This window comes from Heterocephalus glaber, unplaced genomic scaffold (genome assembly GCF_053883595.1).
Source record: "Heterocephalus glaber isolate CG9 unplaced genomic scaffold, H.glaber_assembly_v1.0 deba00001666, whole genome shotgun sequence".
Taxonomy (NCBI): domain Eukaryota; kingdom Metazoa; phylum Chordata; class Mammalia; order Rodentia; family Bathyergidae; genus Heterocephalus; species Heterocephalus glaber.
In genome coordinates, this window is record NW_028258406.1 from 3,071,195 (window position 1) to 3,091,400 (window position 20,206).

At 37.8% G+C, this 20,206-nt stretch overlaps 1 protein-coding gene across 1 annotated transcript; it reads left to right on the top strand.

Moving 5' to 3' along the window:
* Nucleotides 1–10,956: 10,956 nt before the first annotated feature.
* On the top strand, nucleotides 10,957–16,320 carry LOC101709819 (WASH complex subunit 4-like). Its single transcript, XM_087197464.1, is given in 3 exon segments — nucleotides 10,957–11,231; nucleotides 11,234–14,425; nucleotides 16,229–16,320. Coding segments are annotated over 3 exon segments (3,516 nt in total). The 5' UTR covers nucleotides 10,957–10,975; the 3' UTR covers nucleotides 16,297–16,320.
* Nucleotides 16,321–20,206: the final 3,886 nt, after the last annotated feature.

Genomic DNA, 20,206 nt, shown 5'->3' on the forward strand with positions numbered 1-20,206 from the left:
CTACTCCAGTGTCTTCAAGAGTTCTACCTAATGTATCTTTTACCAGGTATAGTGTTTCTGTTTTAATATTTAAATCCTTTATCCATTTCAATTTTCATTTAGTACATGGTGAGAGATATGGGTCTACTTCTAATCTCTGGCAAGTTGAAACCAAGTTCTTCCAGCATCATTTATTAAAGAGACTACCTTTCCTCCAGTGAGGGTGTTTGGCTCCTTTGTCAAAGATGAGGTAGTTGTGTGTGTTTGGAGTTGTTTCTACATCTTCCAGTCTGTTTCATTGATCTTTTGGTCTGTTTCTTTGCTAGTACAATGCAATGTTTTATAACAGTAGCTTTGTAGTATAGTTTCAAGTTGGGGGTTGTGATACCACCTGCCTTCTCTTTGTTGCCTAGAATTGCTTTTGCTATTCTAGATCTCTCCTGGTTCCAAATGGATTTTTGGATTCTTTTCTCTAGTTCTGTGAAATATGTTGTTGCAATTTCAATTGGGATCACAATTGCATTGAATCTATATAGCAGTTTTGGAAGTATGGTCATTTTCATTATATTGGTTCTTCCTGCCAAGAAAAAGGGATATCTTTCCATTTCCTGATATCCTCTTTGATCTCTTCTTTCAGGGATCTATTGTTTTGAGAGTAAATGTCTTTTATTTCCTTCATTAGATTGATTCCTAGATTTTTTTTTGGATGTTATTGTGAAAGGAGTTCTTTTCCCAATTTCTCTCTCAGTGAGTCTGTTATTCGTGTATAAGAAGGCTATTGATTTTTGAGTGTTGGCCTTATATCCAGCTGTTCTACTGAATTTGGCTATTAAGTCTAGAAGATTTTTGGTACAGTTCTTGTGGTCTTCTATATAGAGTACCATGTAATCTGCAAATAGTGACAATTTAACCTCTTCATTTCCTATCTTGGTTCCTTTAATTTCTTTCTATTGTCTAATTGCTGTAGCTAATGTTTCCAGAACTATATTGAACAAGAGTGGTGATAGTTGGCATCTTTGTCTTGTTCCTGATTTTAGTGTGAATGATTTCAGTTTTTGAACATTTAGTATGATGTTGCCTGTTGGTTTTTCATAGATGGCTTTTATCAGGTTGAGATAAAGACCATCTATTCCAACTTTTGTATGGTTTTTATCATAAATGGATGTTGGATTTTGTCAAACACTTTTTCTGTGACTATTGGGATGATCATATGGTTTTTGTCCTTGGCTTTGTTAATATAGTGTACTACATTTATTGATTTACATATATTGAACCATCCTTGCATTCCTAGGATGAATCCCACTTGGTCAGGTTGGATGATCTTCTTGACGATCTCTGCATTCTGCTTGCCAGTACCTTATTGAGGATTTTTTCATCTATGTTCATAGGGAGATTGGCCTATAGTTCTCTTTTTCGGTTGGTTCTTTCTCAGCTTTTGAAATCAAGGTAATGGTTGGGTCCAGAAGTGAATTTGAGAGCATTGCTTCCTTTCAATTTCATTAGAGTTTGAACATAAGTGGCATTAGCTCTTCTGTAAATTTCTTGTAAATTCAGCAGTGAAGCCATCAGTACCTGGGCTTGTCTTAGTTGGTAAGGTTTTAATTTGATTGATTGATATTTGGTTTTTTAGAATTTTCATATATTCTTGATTCAACTTTGGTTATTCATATGTATCTAGGTATCTGTCCATTTCTTTTGTGTTTTCCATCTTATTGTGGTATGGTTTTCAAAGTAGGTATTGATAATCCTCTGGATTTCTGCTGATCTGTTGTTATTTCATCCTTTTCCTTACTAATTGCATGAATTTGAGCCTTTTCTTTCCTTTTTTTATAAGGTTGGCTAAGGGTTTGTCAATTTAATTTATTTGTTCAAAGCACCAACTCTTCAATTCAATGACTTATTTGTATCATTCTCTTAGTCTCCATTGCATTGATTTCTGTTCTGATCTTTAAAATTTCCTCCCTCGTATGAGCTTTGAGTTTGTGTTGCTCTTCTGTTTCTACAAGCTGGAGGGTCATCATTAGGTTGTTTATTTGAGCTCACTTTGTTTTCCTAGTATGGCTATTCATTGCTATGAATTTCCCTTATAGGACTGCTTTCATTTTATCCCATAAAATCCTGTATGTTCTATTTGTATTGGAATTTCATTGTAGAAACTGTCTAATTTCTTCATTAATTTCCTCTGTGACCCATTGGTTCTTCAGGAGGGTGTTATTCAATTTCCATGAGTTTATGCAATTATTATGGTCTCTTTTGCTACTGATCTCTGATTTCATTGTGCTATGATCTGATAGTATACAGGAGATAACTTCAATTCCTTTGCATTTACTTAACACATGTTCTATGAGTTAGCATGTGGTTTATTTTGGAGAATGACCATGTGCAGTGGAAAAAGAATGTGTATTCTGATTTTGTGGGTTAAAACACTGTGTACACATCTATTAAGTCCATTTATTCAAGAGTTTAGTTCAGTTCTAGTGTTTTGCTGTTGTTTTTTGTCTAGTTTATCTATTTGTGACAGTATGGCATTGAGGTCCCCACTACTATTGTATTAATGTTTATTTGATTTTTCATGTCATTAATATTTATTTTATATAATTGCATGCATTAACATTTGGCACATATATATTTATGATTGTCATCTCTTCCCCTTGGATTGTTCCCTTTACAAGGATGTAGTGATCTTCTTTGTCTCTCTTAATTAGTCTTGGTTTGAAATCCACTTTGACTGCAAATAGAATAGGTACCCCTGCTTTCTTTTTGGTTCCTGTCACATGGAGTATTGTTTTCTATCCTTTGACTTTCAGTCTATAAATTATTTATTTTGGGGTGGTGTACCAGGGATTGAACTCAGGACCTTGTGCTTGTGAGGCAGGCACCAGAACCACTGTGCTAAATCCTCAGCCCTATAAATTTCTTTTTGAATTAACCTTGTTTCTTCTATGCAGCATATTGCTGGATCTTTCTTCTTGATCCATTCTGCCAGTCTGTTTCTTTTGACTGGTAAATTGAGACCATTAAGATTGATGGTTATAATTGATATATATTGACTTATCTTTGTCATGATCTTTTTCTGTTGTTGGATTTTTTTTTCCTCCCTTTTCATTTAATTTCTTGCCTTGCCTGATGGATTTATTCTGTTGGGCTTCTTGGAGTTGTGACTTTCATTGTCATTTCCTAGGATATTTAGAATTTTTTGAAGAAAAGGTTTGGCATTCATGAAGTACCTAAGTTGTTTTTGTCATGAAAGTATATTCTTTCTCCATTGATTTTGAAAGGTAGTTTTGCAGGATACATCAGTCTCGGTTGGAGGTTGTTTTCTTTTAGATTTTGAAATACTTCAGTCTTTCCTTGATTTGAGGGTTTGTGTTGAGAAGTCTACTGTGATTCTGATGGGCTTTCCTTTGTATGCTTATTTCTTTTCTCTAACTGCTTTTAACATTTTGTTCTTGTATTGGATTTCTGGAATCTTGACTATTATTTACTTAGGTGTAGTTTTTATCATGGCTAGTTGGAGTTCTATATTCCTCATTTATCTTTACGTCAAATTCTTTTTCCCTGTTTGGGAAGTTTTCTGTGATTATTTCTGTGAAACATTTATTTATGCCTTCAGTCAATCTTAAGTTATTATTTTTTCATCATTTGATATCTGTTGGATTGATTTCTCACAGTCCCTTGCTATTTTTTAAAAAATCTTTTTTGTGTTTGTTAATTGCAAGTCTGTCTTCAATATCTGAAATTCTGTTTTCACATTCACTTATTCTGCTGCAGAAACTTTCAATGGAATTTTTAATTTTTTGGATATCTGCTTGGATGTGTTTTATGCTTTCCAATTATTTCCAGTGCTGGGCATTCATGGTTTCCATCATTTTCCTCAGCTCCTCTAATTTTTTGTCTATGTCTGCTCTAGATTTATTAATCATATCTTTTTCATTATGGTCACAATCTGAAAAATTATTTCTGATGTCATTTTTTTCCAGATCCTTTTTCATTACTGGTTCAGGGAGTCTGGGTTGTTAGTTTCAGATTCTTCCATCTCATTGCCTGTTGGAGTTGCCTTTGGTGATGTGGAAGTCTTGTTTTGAATCTTTTTTAGGTATCTTCTCATTTATATTTTGTCGTTGTTGTTGATGATGTTTTCTGTTAAATTGCTGGGTTGCTGCTTTTAAATTTCTTATTGCAAGTATCTTTATTGCTAGTATTTAGAACCCGTAGAGAATGGTTACTTCTTGGATTGTCCTCCAGGTCTAGTTGGCCTCTGGGTTTTGAGTTTGTAGTGGCCCTCAGGAAATCTCAGTCTTGGTATACCAGGAATGACAACTGACTAGAACAATCACATCACCATGTCCAAAGTAATACTATCAGCATCAAAAAATAGCATCAAACACAGCCAACTGCTGGAGTCTGCTGTGCCTTTATTGTGGTGACTTTTTGCTCTCCCAGTGGGCTTCAATTTTCAACATGCCTCAGAAAGGCTCACTCTCTGCAGCTCACCACTGTGACAATTCCTGGGCTCAAAATGATTGCCTTCTAGATCCCTGCACTGCACTGCCATCCCACTAGGCCTCTGGCTGGGGCCTGTGCACCTTTAAGGATGATGCCTGGGCAGGCCTTTGGCTGGGGCCTGTGTGACAAAGCCACTGGTGTCCAGGTGGGCCTCTGGCTTGGGGCTGTGTGTCCTTACTGATGGTGTCCAGGCTGACCTCTGGCTAGGGCCTGAGTTTCTTGATTTTTTTAAACTTAGGTAATATTTGTCAATATTATTGATCTTTGCAAATAGCCAAGTTTTGATGTACTGATATTCCCTATTAATTTGCCATTTTCTATTTATTTTTTCTGTAATCATTTTTAAAATTAATTTTTTGGTACATTTTAGGTATGCAATGTAATGACATGCATCATTGGAGATTTGTACCTATACATAATATATCTTGATTCTTATTTTTCCCATTCCCATGCCCTCCCTTCAACCCCTCCACTCCTCTATTTACAAAGTCTTTGTTTCCATTTTTTCATTTCCTTACACTAATTCCATTCCTTTCTTTCCTTTCCACTACCCCTCCCACTTCCCCTTCCCCTTGGCATTCCTTTCCTTCTAATTGCTTGGATTTAGTTTAGTTTTTGTTTTTATAATTTCTTGACGTGAAAGGTTATTAATTTGATATCTCTTTTAAAACATAGATGTTTACAACAATAAATTTCCCTCTGAGTACAGCTTTCATTATATCAGATAAGCTTTGGCACATTGTGTTTCTTTATTTTACACTGAGGTATTTTCTAATTTTCCTGCTGATTTCTTCTTTAACTAAGAAATAGTTATAAATTTCCATATTTCTGAATTTCTCAAATGTTCTTCTATTATTAATTTAAATTTTACACTGTGGCAGGTGGAGAAAATACTTTCTATGAGTTCAATGGTTTTAAACATAATGAATTCTGTCTTATGGTTTAACTGAGTTGCAAAAGCCAGTTGAACTTGCCAAAGATTAAAACTAGACCTATATCTCTCACCATGCACTAAACTAAAATCAAAATGGATTAAAGATCTAAATATTAAAATAGAAACTCTGAACCAGTTGGAACAGAGGTTAGGTAGAACCCTTGAAGACATCGGTGTAGGAAAAGATTTTATGAACAAAACCTCAGTTGCCTGTGAACTAGCACAAACAATCAACAAATGGAATCTCTTCTTATTAAAAAGCTTCTGCACAGCAAGAGAAATCACCAGCAGTGTGAAGAGACAACCCACAATGTGGGAAAAAATCTTCACCTGCTCTTCCTCAGACAAAGGTCTACTATCTCGAATCTATAAAGAACTTAAAAAGATCAGACCTCCCAAATTTAAAGACCCAATCCAAAAATGGGCATCTGAAATGAACAGACATTTCTCAGACAAAGAAGTAGAAATAGCAAATAAGTACATGAAAAAATGCTCAACATCACTGGTCATTCGAGAGATGCAAATGAAAACAACACTGAGATTCCACTTCACTCCAGAAAGAGTGACTGCTATCATGAAATCAACCAATAACGAATGCTAGCAGGGCTGTGGGGAAAGAGGAACCCTGCTCCACTGCTGGTGGGAGTGTAGACTGGTGCAAGCACTGTGGAAATCAGTATGGAGATACCTCAAAGAACTAGGACTGGAAATCCCATTTGACCCTGCTATTCCACTGCTGAGGATCTTACCCAAAGAATTAAAAGAATCACACCGCAGTGATATATGTGTGCCCGTGTCCATAGCAGTGTAGTTTGTAATAGCTAAAACTTGGAAACAGCCCAAATGCCCATCAACTGGAGACTTAATAAAGAAAATGTGGTTTTTTTCATAAAATGGAGTACTACTCAGCCATAAAAAATGAGAAATTATAGACATTTATAGCTAAGTGGATGCACATTGAGGGAATACTCTTAAGTGAAATAAATAGGACACACATGAATAAATCCTGAATAGTTTCTCTGGTGTGAGAAACTGAAAGTGTAAATAAGGACTAAATATATAATAGGTAATGTGAAATAGGAAGAAAGGGGGCAAAGGGGAAGGAAGTGGGAGGGCTAGGGGAAAGGATAGAAGGGAATGGGATTAATATGAAAAAATGGAAAAATAGGAACCAAATCTTTGTAAATAGGGAGGACTGGAGGGGTTGAAGGGAGGGCTGGGCAAGGGTGAAAAATAAGAACCAAGAGAGACTATGTAAAGGTGCAAATTTCCAATGATGAATGTCATTATATTGTATACCTAAAATGTACCGATGATTAGAATGAATAATCGATAATGTAAAATAGGAAGAAAAGGTCCAAAGGGGTAGGGGTAGTGGGAGGATCAGGGGAAAGGAAAGAAGGGAAAGGAAAAAATGCTGAGAAATGGAAAAAATGGAAATAAAGTCTTTGTAAATAGGGAAGGGTGGAGGGCGTGAAGGGAGGGCTAGGAATGGGGAAAAAATAAGAACCAAGATGCATTATATAAAGATACAATTCCCAATGAGAAATGTAATTGAGTTGTATACTACAATGTACCAATAAAAGAATTTAATACAAAAAAAAAAGCCAGTTGAAAACTTACATAAATAAATTTAATGTTTTAAATAATCTTCCTACATCAAAATTTAAAACAATGTAGTGATACTATTTGTGACACTGTAAAATACTATTGTTTCCTTTGATAACTTGGAAAGCAATGAACCTTATATAAATAAATTATGACTCAAATTCATATATACCTATCCTTTCTAATGTTTATGTCCCAGCTGTTCTTAAATTTAATAGTTCCTATTTTCTTTGAAATATTCTCACTTCACTAAAAGCAAGCAGTAAACATTTATTCTTTTTCAAAAATAAACCTTACTTTCTTTCCAATAACATAATAAAACATTTGTGAAAATTATTACTGGAGAAAATGCTATCATCTGGCTCTTACATATCACCCAGAGGTGCAGAACTTGAAGGCCTGGTTTTCAGCTCGTGGTGTTTTGGGGAGGTAGTAAAGCATTTAGGAAATTGGAACTAGTAGAAATTAGTTAGGTTGCAGGGGCCATACCTTTTAAGGGAAAGTGGAAAACAAAACCCTGTCTTCCTGTTTCCCTGATTCCATGAATTGAGCATCTTCCTGTACTATGTGCTCCTCCCATGATATACTGCCTGGCTGCAGACCTAAAAGCAGTAGAACAAATTGGTGATGGTATGAAACCTCAAAATTATGACCAAAAATAAATGCTTCCTTCCTTACAAGTTCATTATCTCATATATTTTGTTGAAGTAATGATAAGCTGTGGAGTGCTATTTTCCAAACCCTAAAGGAAAATAGCCTCCAACCCAGATTGATGTACCCTGCAAAACTATCTTTCAAATTTAATGGAGAAATAAGATACTTTCATGACAAAGAGCACCTTAGGAATTTCATGAATACCAAAGCAGCACTCCAAAAAATTTCAGACAATATCCTAGGAACAGACAATGAGGATCACAACCCCAGGAAGCAAAGCAGAATGAACCCATTGGACATGACTAGAAATTAAATGTAAAAGGGAAGAATCCAACAAAAAGAAAAAGTCATGTCAATGATAAGTCAATACTTATCAGTTATAACCATCAATGTTAATGGTCTCCATTCACCAATCAAAAGAAATAGACTGGCAGAATGGGTCAAGAAGCAAAATCCAACAATATGCTGCATACAAGAAACACACTTAATTCAAAAAGAAACTCATAGACTGAAAGTTAAAGGGTGGAAAACAATACTCCATGCAACAGGAACCCGAAAAAAAGCAGAAGTAGCTATCCTCTTTGCAGATCAAGTGGATTTCAATCCAACATTGATTAAGCAAGGCAAAGAAGGACACTACATCCTTGTAAAGGGAACAATTCAAGAGGAAGAGATGACAATCAAACATATATGCACCAAACACTAGTGTACTGAACTATATAAAACAAATACTAATGGACATGAAATGTAATATATGCACTAATACAATAATAATGGGTGTCCTCAATACCCCACTGTCACAAATAGATAGATCAACTAGATAAAAAATTAGTAATGGAATACTAGAACTCAATCAAACTCTTGAACAAGTGAACTTAACAGATGTTTACAAAATATTCCAGCCCACAAAATCAGAATACACAGTCTTTTTGGCTGGACACAGGTCATTCTCAAAACTAGACCACATACTCACACATAGAGCATGTTTAAGTAAGTGCAAAGGAATTGACATTTATCCCCTGTATATTATCAGACCATAGTGAGATGAAATTGGAGATCAATAGCAAAAGAAACCACAAAATTTCATAAACACTTGGAAATTGAACAGCACACAGAATAACCAAGGGGTTACAGAGGAAATTAAAGAAGAAATCAGAAAGTCCCTTCAATTAAATGACAATGACAGTAACATATCCAAATCTATGGGACCCAATGAAAGCAATCTTACAAGGGAAATTCATAACAGTGAATACACATATTAGGAAAACAGAGCAAGCCCAATTAAACAACCTGATGCTGAACCTCATGCTTCCAGAAGAAGAAGAGCAGGACAAACCCAAAGCTCATACAAGGGAGGAAATTGTAAAGATCAGAGGAGAAATCAATGCAATGGAGACTAAGAGAATGATAAAAAAAAAAAAAAAATCAATGAAGCCAAGAGTTGGTTCTTCAAATGGATAAACAAAATTGATGAACCCTTAGCCAACGTTATCAGAAAAAGGAAAGAAAAGGACCAAATCCATGCAATTAGGAATGAAAACAGTGAAATTACAGTGGACCCAGCAGAAATCAAGAGGATCATCAATACTTACTTCCAGAAACTATACACCAATAAGGTAGAAAACAAAGAAGAAATTGACAGATTCCTAGATATGTATGAATTACCAAAGTTGAACAAAGAAGACCTAAAAATTCTAAACAAAACAATATCAATCAATGAAATTGAAAATGTAGTTAAAAACTTACCAACAGAGAAAAGCCTGAGTCCTGATGGCTTCACTGTAGAATTCTACAAGACATTTAGAGAGGAACTGCTGCCACAACTCTTTAAGGTCTTCAATGAAATTGAGAGGGAAGCAATACTCCCAAATTCATTCCTGGAAGCAAACATCACTTTGATCACCAAAGCAGAGAAAGACCCAACCGAAAAACATAGATGAACATTGATGCAAAAATCCTTAATAAGATACTGGCAAATAGAATGCAGAAGATCATCAAGAAGATCATAAAACCTGACCAAGTGGGATACATCCCAGGGATGAAGGGATGGCTCAACATACACAAATCAATAAATGTAATACACTATATCAACAGAGCCAAGAACAAAAACCATATGATCATCTTATTTGATGCAGAAAAAGCATTTGACAAAATCCAACAAGCACTTATGACTACTAAATGGTCAAAAACTGAAATCCTTCACACTAAAATCAGGAATATGACAAGGATGTCCACTATCACCACTCCTGATCAATATAATTCTGGAAACATTAGCCATGGCAATTATACAAGAGAAAGAAATAAGGAATAAAGATAAGAAATGAAGTCAGATTGTCATTATTTGCAGATGACATGATACTGTATATAGAAGACTTCAAGAATGACATGAAAAATCTTCTAGACTTAATATCCAATTTCAGTAGAGTAGCTGGATTCAATTTCAACACACAAAAATCAATAGCTTTCCTCTACATGAATGACAGACTCACTGAGAGAGAAATAGAGCAAACAATTCCTTTTATCATAGCATCCAAAAAAACTGAAATACCTAGGAATTAACCTAACAAAAGAAATCAAAGATCTCCATTCTAAAAACTATAGCACTCTGAAAAGAGAGACTGAAGATGATATCAGAAAATGGAAAGACATCCCTTGCTCCTGGGTAGAAATGATAAACATAGTGAAAATGGCCATACTTCCAAAACTGCTATATAGATTTAATGCAATTCCAATTGAGATTCCAGCAGCATATTTCATGGACCTTGAGAAAACAATCCAAAAATTCCTTTGGAAGAAGAAGAGACCCAGAATAGCAAAAGCAATTCTAGGTAACAGAGACATGGCACGGAGTATCACAATCCCCAACTTGAGACTATACTACAAAGCTACTGTGATAAAAACAGCATGGTACTGGCAAAGAAACAGACCTGAGGACCAATAGAACAGATTAGAAGATGCAGAAACAACTTCAGACACACTTAGCCACTTCATCTTCTACAAATGAGCCAAACACCCTCACTGGAGGAAAGATAGCCTCTTTAATAAATGGTGCTGGAAAAATTGGGCTTCAACTTGCCAAAGATTGAAACTAGACCTATCTCTCACCATGTGCTCAGCTAAAATCTAAATGGATTAAAGATCTAAATATTAAAACAGGCTGCCCGGCCCCTCCACCGGCCGGGCCTCTTGTGAGGAGGCAGAGCCTGGGCTGGAAGTCACGTGCTGACAGCCACTCGGTGAGGCAGGAGTCGCACCCAGCAGGTGGGGGCTGTGGTAGTGGGGGGCACCGGCGCGATGGCGGTGGAGACCCTGTCCCCGGACTGGGAGTTTGACCACGTGGACGACGGCTCACAGAAAATTCATGCCGAAGTCCAACTGAAGAATTATGGAAAATTTCTTGAGGATTATACATCGCAGTTGAGAAGAATTGAGGATGCCCTGGATGATTCAATTGGAGATGTTTGGGATTTCAATCTTGATCCTATAGCATTAAAGCTTTTGCCTTATGAACAGTCTTCCCTTTTGGAATTGATAAAGACTGAAAACAAGGTCTTAAAGTCATTACTGTTTATGCTGCACTTTGTTGTGAAATCAAGAAATTAAAATATGAGGCTGAAACTAAGTTTTATAATGGTCTCTTGTTTTATGGAGAAGGAGCTACCAAATCAAGCATGATGGAAGGTTATTGCCAAATTCAGATGGGGAGATTTATTTCATTCTTACAGGAGCTGTCCTGTTTTGTCACGAGGTGCTATGAGGTGGTGATGAATGTAGTCCATCAGCTGGCTGCCCTCTATATCAGTAACAAGGTTGCACCCAAAATCATAGAGACAACTGGAGTTCATTTTCAGACTATGTATGAGCACCTGGGAGAACTGCTCACAGTTTTGCTCACCCTGGACGAGATCACCAATAATCACATCACTCTGAAAGACCACTGGACCATGTAGAAAAGGTTAATGAAATCTGTCCATCACAACCCTTCAAAATTTGGAATTCAGGAAGAAAAACTGAAACCATTTGAAAAGTTTCTGCTGAGGCTGGAAGGACAGTTGCTTGATGGAATGATATTCCAGGCCTGTATAGAACAGCAGTTTGATTCTCTCAAGGGAGGAGTATCTGTGTCCAAAAATAGCACTTTTGCTGAAGAATTTGCACATAGTCTTCGCTCAATTTTTGCAAATGTAGAAGCCAAACTTGGAGAAACTTCGGAAATTGACCAGAAGGACAAGTATATTGGAATCTGTGGACTCTTTGTACTGCACTTTCAGATTTTTCAAACTGTTGATAAAAAGTTTTATAAGTCTTTATTGGACATTTGTAAGAAGGTTCTGGCTGTCACTTTAACTGCTAATATTGTATGGTTTCCTGATAATTTTCTGATCCAGAAAATGCCAGCAGCTGCCAAACTTCTAGACAGAAAATGTCTCCAAGCCATTAAAATACACAAGGATACTTTCCTACAGCAGAAAGCTCAGTCACTTACCAAAGATGTGCAGTCCTACTACATCTTTGTGAGCTCATGGGTGATGAAAATGGAGTCAATTTTATCTAAGGAGCAGAGAATGGATAAGTTTGCTGAAGACCTCACCAACAGATGTAATGTTTTCATGCAGGGCTTCTTATATGCATATAGTATTAGTACCATTATCAAGACCACAATGAATCTCTACATGTCCATGCAGAAGCCAATGACCAAGACCTCGGTGAAGGCATTATGCAGGCTCATTGAACTTCTCAAGGCAATAGAGCATATGTTCTACAGGAGAAGCATGGTTGTAGCGGATTCAGTTTCCCATATAACACAGCACCTTCAACATCAGGCTCTTAATTCAATTTCTGTAGCCAAGAAAAGAGTAATTTCTGACAAAAAGTATAGTGACCAGCGTCTTGATGTGCTCTCTGCTCTAGTTCTGTCCGAGAACACTCTAAATGGACCAAGCACAAAGCAGCGTCATCTCATCGTCTCTCTGTCGCTCGGCGTGGGCACCCAGATGAAAACATTTAAAGATGAAGAACTCTTTCCACTTCAAGTAGTCATGAAGAAACTAGACATCATCAGTGAGCTCAGAGAACACGTCCAGATGCAGTGTGACTGCTGTTTCTTGTAATGGCGTCGAACTGTCTTCCCAATCTTCTTGGATGATGTGTACAAAAATGCTGTTGACGCGGCCAGATTACATTACATGTTCAGCGCGCTGCCAGACTGTGTGCCCGCCATGATGCATTTGAGGCATTTGGAGTCCTACGAGGTCCTTCTGAATTGCTATGACAAGGAGATTATGGAAATTTTAAATGAGCATCTGCTCGACCAGCTGTGCAAAGAGACAGAGAAGGACCTGCAGCTCTCCGTGCACTCTCACTTGAAGCTCGACAACTGCAGCCCCTTCAAAGTGGTCATGAAGGACCTGGCCTTGTTTTTCTCTCTGCATCCTATTCGGTTTTTCAATCGTTTCATCGACATTCGAGCGTATGTCACTCACTACTTGGGCAAGACTTTCTACAATCTCACCACGGTAGCTCTTCATGACTGGGCCACTTACAGCAAGATGAGAAACTTAGCTATGCAGAGCTATGGCTTGGTCATGACAGAGGTGCATCTCCCCAGTCAGACACTGGAGCAGGGCCTTGATGTTTTGGAAATTATGAGAAATATTCATATATTTGTGTCTCGAAACGTCTATAATCTCAACAATCAGATTTTTATCGAAAGAATAAGCAATAATAAACATTTGAATACTATTAATATTCAGCATATTGCTAACTCAATTCAAACACATGGCACAGGAATCATGATTACCACAGTTAATTTCACCTACCAGTTTTTGAAAAAGAAGTTTTATATCTTTAGCCAGTTTATGTATGATGAGCATATCAAATCCAGATTGATTAAAGACATTCGATTTTTCAGGGAAATTAAAGACCAAAATGATCATAAGTACCCTTTTGATAGAGCAGAAAAATTTAACCGAGGCATCTGAAAACTTGGAATAACACCAGAGGCCCAGAGCTACCTTGATCAGTTCAGGCAACTCATCAGCCAGATTGGTAATGCTATGGGCTATGTACAAATGATAAGATCTGGTGGTCTTCATTGTAGCAGCAATGCCATTAGATTTGTGCCTGATCTTGAAGATATTGTAAATTTTGAAGAACTGGTAAAAGAAGAAGGTCTTGCAGAAGAAACGTTAAAAGCAGCAAGGCATTTGGACTCCGTTCTCAGTGATCACACACGAAATTCTGCCGAAGGCACAGAATATTTCAAAATGCTTGTGGATGTTTTTGCTCCAGAATTTTGAAGGCCAAAGAATATACACCTCTGAAATTTTTATATCATCGTGCCTCCTCTAACCCTCAACTTTGTAGAACATTCCATTAGTTGCAAGGAGAAATTGAATAAAAAAAATAAAATTGGAGCTGCCTTCACTGACGATGGTTTTGCCATGGATGTGGCCTATATCCTGAAGCTTTTGGATCAGTACCAGGAGTTTGATTCCCTTCACTGGTTCCAGTCTGTTAGAGAGAAGTGCTTGAAGGAGATGAGGGCAGTGGCTAAGCAGCAGAATGTCCAGTCGGCTGGCCAAGATAAGAAACTGCTGCAGACCATGACTCTCACTCAGAAGAGACTGGACATCTATTTACAGGAATTTGAATTGCTGTATTTCTCACTGAGCAGTGCGAGAATTTTCTTCAGAGCAGATAAGACTGAGGCTGAAGAGAGTCAGGAAAAGAAAGAGAGGGAAGGTGAGTGAGTGGAAAGACCGTGCGTAACAGTAGACACAAGTATCCCATTTTCTGGTCAGATTTCTAGCTTCCTTAGTCTTTTGGAAAATAGTACAGACCTAGAAATACAAGTTGTTAAAAACAAAAAAACCCCAAAATCTCAAGCCAGTCTGGATCTTGGGGTCATGCGTCAGACTGAAGCACATGCCTCACTCTGTGGAACTCTTCAACCCCTGACTCGGCTTCGTCTTTGCATCAGATGACATTTAGCAGTCAAGTTTTGCTTCTTTCACTGCTCACCTGTATGCAATGGGAATCGAAGGGGCCAGTTCGGGAGACAGCTAGGGTGGCTAAGGCAGAGCTGCTGCTGACTAGGCCTGGGCACAGCGAGCTGGACAGGTGGCTAAGAGGGTGAGTCCTCATCAGCAGCACCCTGCTCCTCCTCACGGCGAGGCCCTGGAGCATCCGAGTGGGTGAAGAGGGCCAGCCACTGGCAGGCACACAGGCAGGGGAGGAGAAAGTAACTTCCTCCCGGAATGCTGAGAGCCTTGCTGAGAGTACTGCAGTGTTTCAGACTTGGTGTTTGGATCCCAGGTCTTCTTGCGGAACTGATGTTTCCCTTTTCTGTCATGCAAATTACATAGTTTACATTTTTCTCTGTTGGGAAGGTCACAGCTAGATACAGTACAGGCACTAGTTGACTAAAATTAGAGTTTTTGTGTTCTTCTTTCCTATAGTTCATGAGATTTTCATAAGATATAAGACTAACATGTTTTTATTAATCTTAAGTCAGACTTTAAATTGTACTTTTTCTTACACTGAGTAGAGCCAATTATTTAGATAAGTGACTTAATTTGAACTACCTTATTCTTTGATAATGTTATATAAGTTAAATGTTAACTAATATTATTAGGAATGTATCCAGTCATTTTTAGAATGTGGACTAAGTAGCAAACACTTGTTTGAAAAATTGAGGCCATTACTGAAATATTACTGAGTACAGTGGACCTCAGTTCATGAATGGTTTCGTTTGCAAACAAGTTGGTTCACACACAGAGGCATTTGGCAGAATTTTGTCTTTGCAAACACGAGTGACACCAGGGCATGAACACAACTGCAGGCACCCTTCCCACACAGACACAAACCTAGTCGTCTTTTCCAGAATCTCTCTAGAAGAAGTTAAGTTCATGAACTGAGGTACCACTGTACTTATTAAGTGAAAATGTGTGCATATTATATTTAGGTTCGTTTTCAAGACTAAGATGAAACAGAAGCATGGGAGGCAGTAGACCTCAATGGTGGGGGAGCTGAGCTGCCCAGGCTCTGCTCGGGCACAGGAGGATGCCCTTCTTAGAGGAGGGCACAAGACCAGCTGCCCAGTGCTCAACTCTGAGCTCCACACTCCCATCAAGAGCCAGTTGAGCCTAGGTTTTCTTAAAAATGTATTTTAATTTTTAAAAATGTTATTCATACATGTATTCGTTCATTCTTTTATTTGAGATAGGGTCTTGCTATACAGTTCAGGCTGGCCTTGAACTCATTATATAGCCTAGGCTGCCCTTGAACTTGCTTCAGCCCTCCTGCCTCAGCCTCCTGAGGTCTGAAATTACAGGCAGGTGCCACCAAGCTCTGCATTTTAAAAGAATGGTTTTTTTGAGATGAGATTTTTAAAAATTTGAACTAAATATTAGAGAAATATTTGATGAATGTAACCTTTTCTTAATTTCAAATTTAGTAATACAGCACTTCTCAAGTTTATTTACGTCTTATACATTTTTTTAATGAACATAAATATATATCCATTGTTATTTTCACTGCCTCCAGAAGAAACAAAAACAAGCAATGGAGACCTATCGGACAATGCTGTCTCTGCCGACCCTGTCGTAAAATGATTCTGGGGTACAAGGTCATCAGAATACGTTCATACTTTTGCCAGTGAGGTGGAGGTCCTAAGCTGGGATGAATTGTTTCCTGGGTCATGTTCTGGAAATATCTAGGTGTTGGAACTCAGGAAGGCAGTGCTCCAAAGTTCATTACACTTTCAGAGGCTCTGCTTTTCAGAGGTTGAGAATAAGATTGTAAAATTGGATTTTTCCCCGGACTTTGGGCTGGGACATGCTCCTTGGAACAGTTGTTTGATGTGACATTACAGAAAGGCACATCTGGATTCCTGAGCAGTCGCCTCACATCTCTTGTAGTCTACATGAGTGTTTGTAATTTGTATCGCATAGGTCTCTGGTCCCTGTTTATCTCAAGTCATCAGAAATTCATGTATACTCTGTACAGCCAGTTTCAATGTTATTTTTGTGAAGGAATTGAGCCTGAAATTCAGGGAGCAACACCGACATTCTCATAGCAAGAGTATGCGAAGATGGCTTCGGTACGAGAGGGCAGCACAGTGTCCGGGCCACGGGCCTGTGAGTTGACATTTCACGCTGCGAGGCCGCTCCTCGAGGAGACACTTTCTAACTAGTTGACTGCTTAGGGAACAGTTAGCTGCCAACAGCTGCTCTAGATTAAGATGTGCTCCACACTCAAAGGCAGTTCAGATAAAGCCATAGAGCCTGCTGGGAGCATCCCTTGAGGTTGAAGGCACTCTGTGTGACAGGAGAAAAAAACGGAGTGAATTGTTTCTATATCCAAACTCAGATTTCTTCTGTGTCCAGTTAGGCTGACATCTTGGCGCTGGTCTGTGCAGAGCTTTCCTTATGACAAGTGTAATCTAGGGTACAAGATTAAATAATAATTGCACTGTGTAGCCTGTGTAAAAATGACCACTGTGAGAATCAAATTCTAATAAAATAAATCACTTACTGATTTTAAAAAGTGCAGAAAGATTTTTCAGTAAATTTAGTTCCTGGCAAGCTACTACTATTATTTTTATAAAGGTATATTAGTCAATGAATGGATTAACCACCCCTTTCAAACACGGGATAAAATGGTACTTCACAGCGGGGGAAGGATTCCAGCTTTCTCTGTGACGTGAAGTCCCTGTGGGAAGTGCTGGTCTCTCTCTGCTGCATCTGCCTGCTCGGCGCTTCCCTGGGTCGGGGCTCTGACCTTGCCCTCTGTCAGTTTTTGGGACTGGGGTACCGAGTGAGCCTTCTGGGGTCACCACTACGCTCCAGGCAGCCTTCCCAGCTCAAGATGAACACTTTTTACCGTCAGAGTCAGAAGAAGCAGTAGGGAATGGTTTCTGCCTACTATGGAAACGTAGCAGAATCATGAACAGTGAAGGAATAGAGGATTCAATATTTCTAATTCATACTAACTTAGAAATGGCCCTAAAGCATGCTGCATAATTAATAATTTATATTTCAATTATAAATGTTTATATTAATGATAGTGCATTTGATTATATCACAATAGTTACCATTACATAGCAACAGTATTGTTTTCTGATCTTAGCTTCCTAAAACTGTCCCATTTAATAGGGATAGATACTATAATTAGAGAATCTCGAGTTCTCTGTCTCACATGAGCAGATCAGATCTTTTACCGGTCGTAGAGCTTCATGCTGACTGACGCCCTGTATCTGGACAGCCAAGAAGGGTGACAGATCATTTCACCCTTAGTTCCAAACAGTGTCACAGTGGGGTGGCTGAGTCATCGGGGCTCATCCATTCAATTGAAGTCTGTGAGTTGAGTGTTCAGTGGTACAGATTGCAGAGCAGCAGGGAGCCATGCATACCGCCCGGGTTAATGTACGCCTGTAGAGGGTGGTTTTCCCTCCTAACATGAATGTTAATATTTTCTCAGACAGACTGTAATTTAAAGACCAAGGTGAACATTGGTTTTAAGTTCACAGAAAAATTATTGATGTTGAAATTCTCAGGAATTAAGGACTAACCATACCTTTGTCAGCTCTAATTAGATTTTGTAAAAGATAGCAAGTTTGTTACCTCCTCCAGTTGTAAGTGAATTCACTATGTATAAATAAAATATTTTTTAAAATAAATAAATATTAAAACAGAAATGCTCAACCAGCTGCAACAGAGGTTAGGTAGAACTCTTGAAGACATTGGTGTAGAAAAAGATTTTATGAACAAAACTTCAGTTGCCTGTGAACTAGCACAATGAACAAGTGGGATCTCTTCTTACTAAAAAGCTTCTGCACAGCAAGAGAAATCACCAGCAGTGTGAAGAGACAACCCACAATGTAGGAAAAACATTTTCACCTGCTATTGCTTAGACAAAGGTCTACTATCTAGAATCTATAAAGAACTTAAAAAGATCAGAACTCCCAAATTCAAAGACCCAATCCAAAAATGGGCATCTGAAATGAACAGACATTTCTCAGACAAAGAAATAGAAATAACAAATAAACATATGAAAAAATGTTCAGTATCACTGATCATTCAAGAGATGCAAATGAAAACAATGCTGAGATTCCACCTCACCCAAGAAAGAATGCCTGCTATCATGAAATCAACCAATAACAAATGCTGGTGGGGCTGTGGGGAAAGAGGAACCCTGCTCCACTGCTGGTGGGAGTGTAGATTGGTGCAACCACTGTGGAAATCAGGGCAGAAATACCTTAGAGAACTAGGACTGGAAGACCCATTTGACCCAGCTTAGTCCCTGCTGGGTATCTTCCCCAAAGGATTAAAAGAATCATACCACAGTGATATATGTGCACCCATGTTCATAGCAGCACAATCGGTAATAGCTAAAACTTGGAAGCAACCCAATTGCCCATCAACTGGAGCCTGGATAAAGACAATGTGATTTTTTAAATAAAATGGAGTATTATTCAGCCCTAAAAAATGAGAAATTAGAGACATTTATTGCTAAATGGATGCACATTGAGGCAATACTCTTAAGTGAAATAAATAGGACACACCTGTGTAAATACCAAATAGTTTCTCTGGTGTGAGAAACTGAAAGTGTAAATAAGGACTAAAAGGTATAATAGATAATGTGAAATAGGAAGAAAAAAGGCAAAAGGGGAGGGGAAGTGGGAGGGGTAGAAGAAAGGAAAGAAGGGAATGGAGTTAATATGAGAAAATGAAAAAATGGAAACAAAGTCTTTGCAAATAGGGAGGGATGGAGGCATTGAATGCAGGGCAGGGGAAGGGGAAAAATAACCAAAAGAGATTATGTAAAGGTGCAAATTTCCAATGATGAACATCATTATATTGTATACCTAAAATGTGCCAATAAAATACAATTTTTTTAAAACAAGTAATGATAAGCTGACTAATACAGGAAATGTGAGAACAGCATTGAAAGCTCTATGGTCCGCTTATAGGATAAAACTAGCTTCAACTGTATTTGTAACTCTACTTAAACCTTCTCCCTTCCCCTCATGTAAAGGCATAGCTGTGCTTAAAGTATAATGTATCAGATAAGAGAATGGTGAATTGAGTCTTCAGAAAATCAGGACCATACAGTAATGAACTGGTGAATATCTATAATAATCAAGTTTTCTCAGAAGAAATAGAGTATTCTTTCTTGTTTCAATAATTCCCTCTTCTCCTCCAAGGAACCATTTAAGTATTTGGAACTCCAGTCATATGCAGCAATGTAAAGTAAACTACAATGTTACAAACTTTTTCCAAAGAAAAAGAAAAACTACATGATAATTAACTGAGTGGCCTCCATAAGTCAAGAGGATAGAAAATGATAAAGTACTACTAATAAAAGAATAAATAAATACCTAAAAATGAGGGTACTGATTTTATAACAGAAAGAATGTCAGCAACTTTACATCATAAAGTCAATAATACTTGCAGAAAAGGTGTGGAGTAGAGAGGAATGAATTCAGTTGCAAAGCAACTTGTATCTGATGAAACATACTTC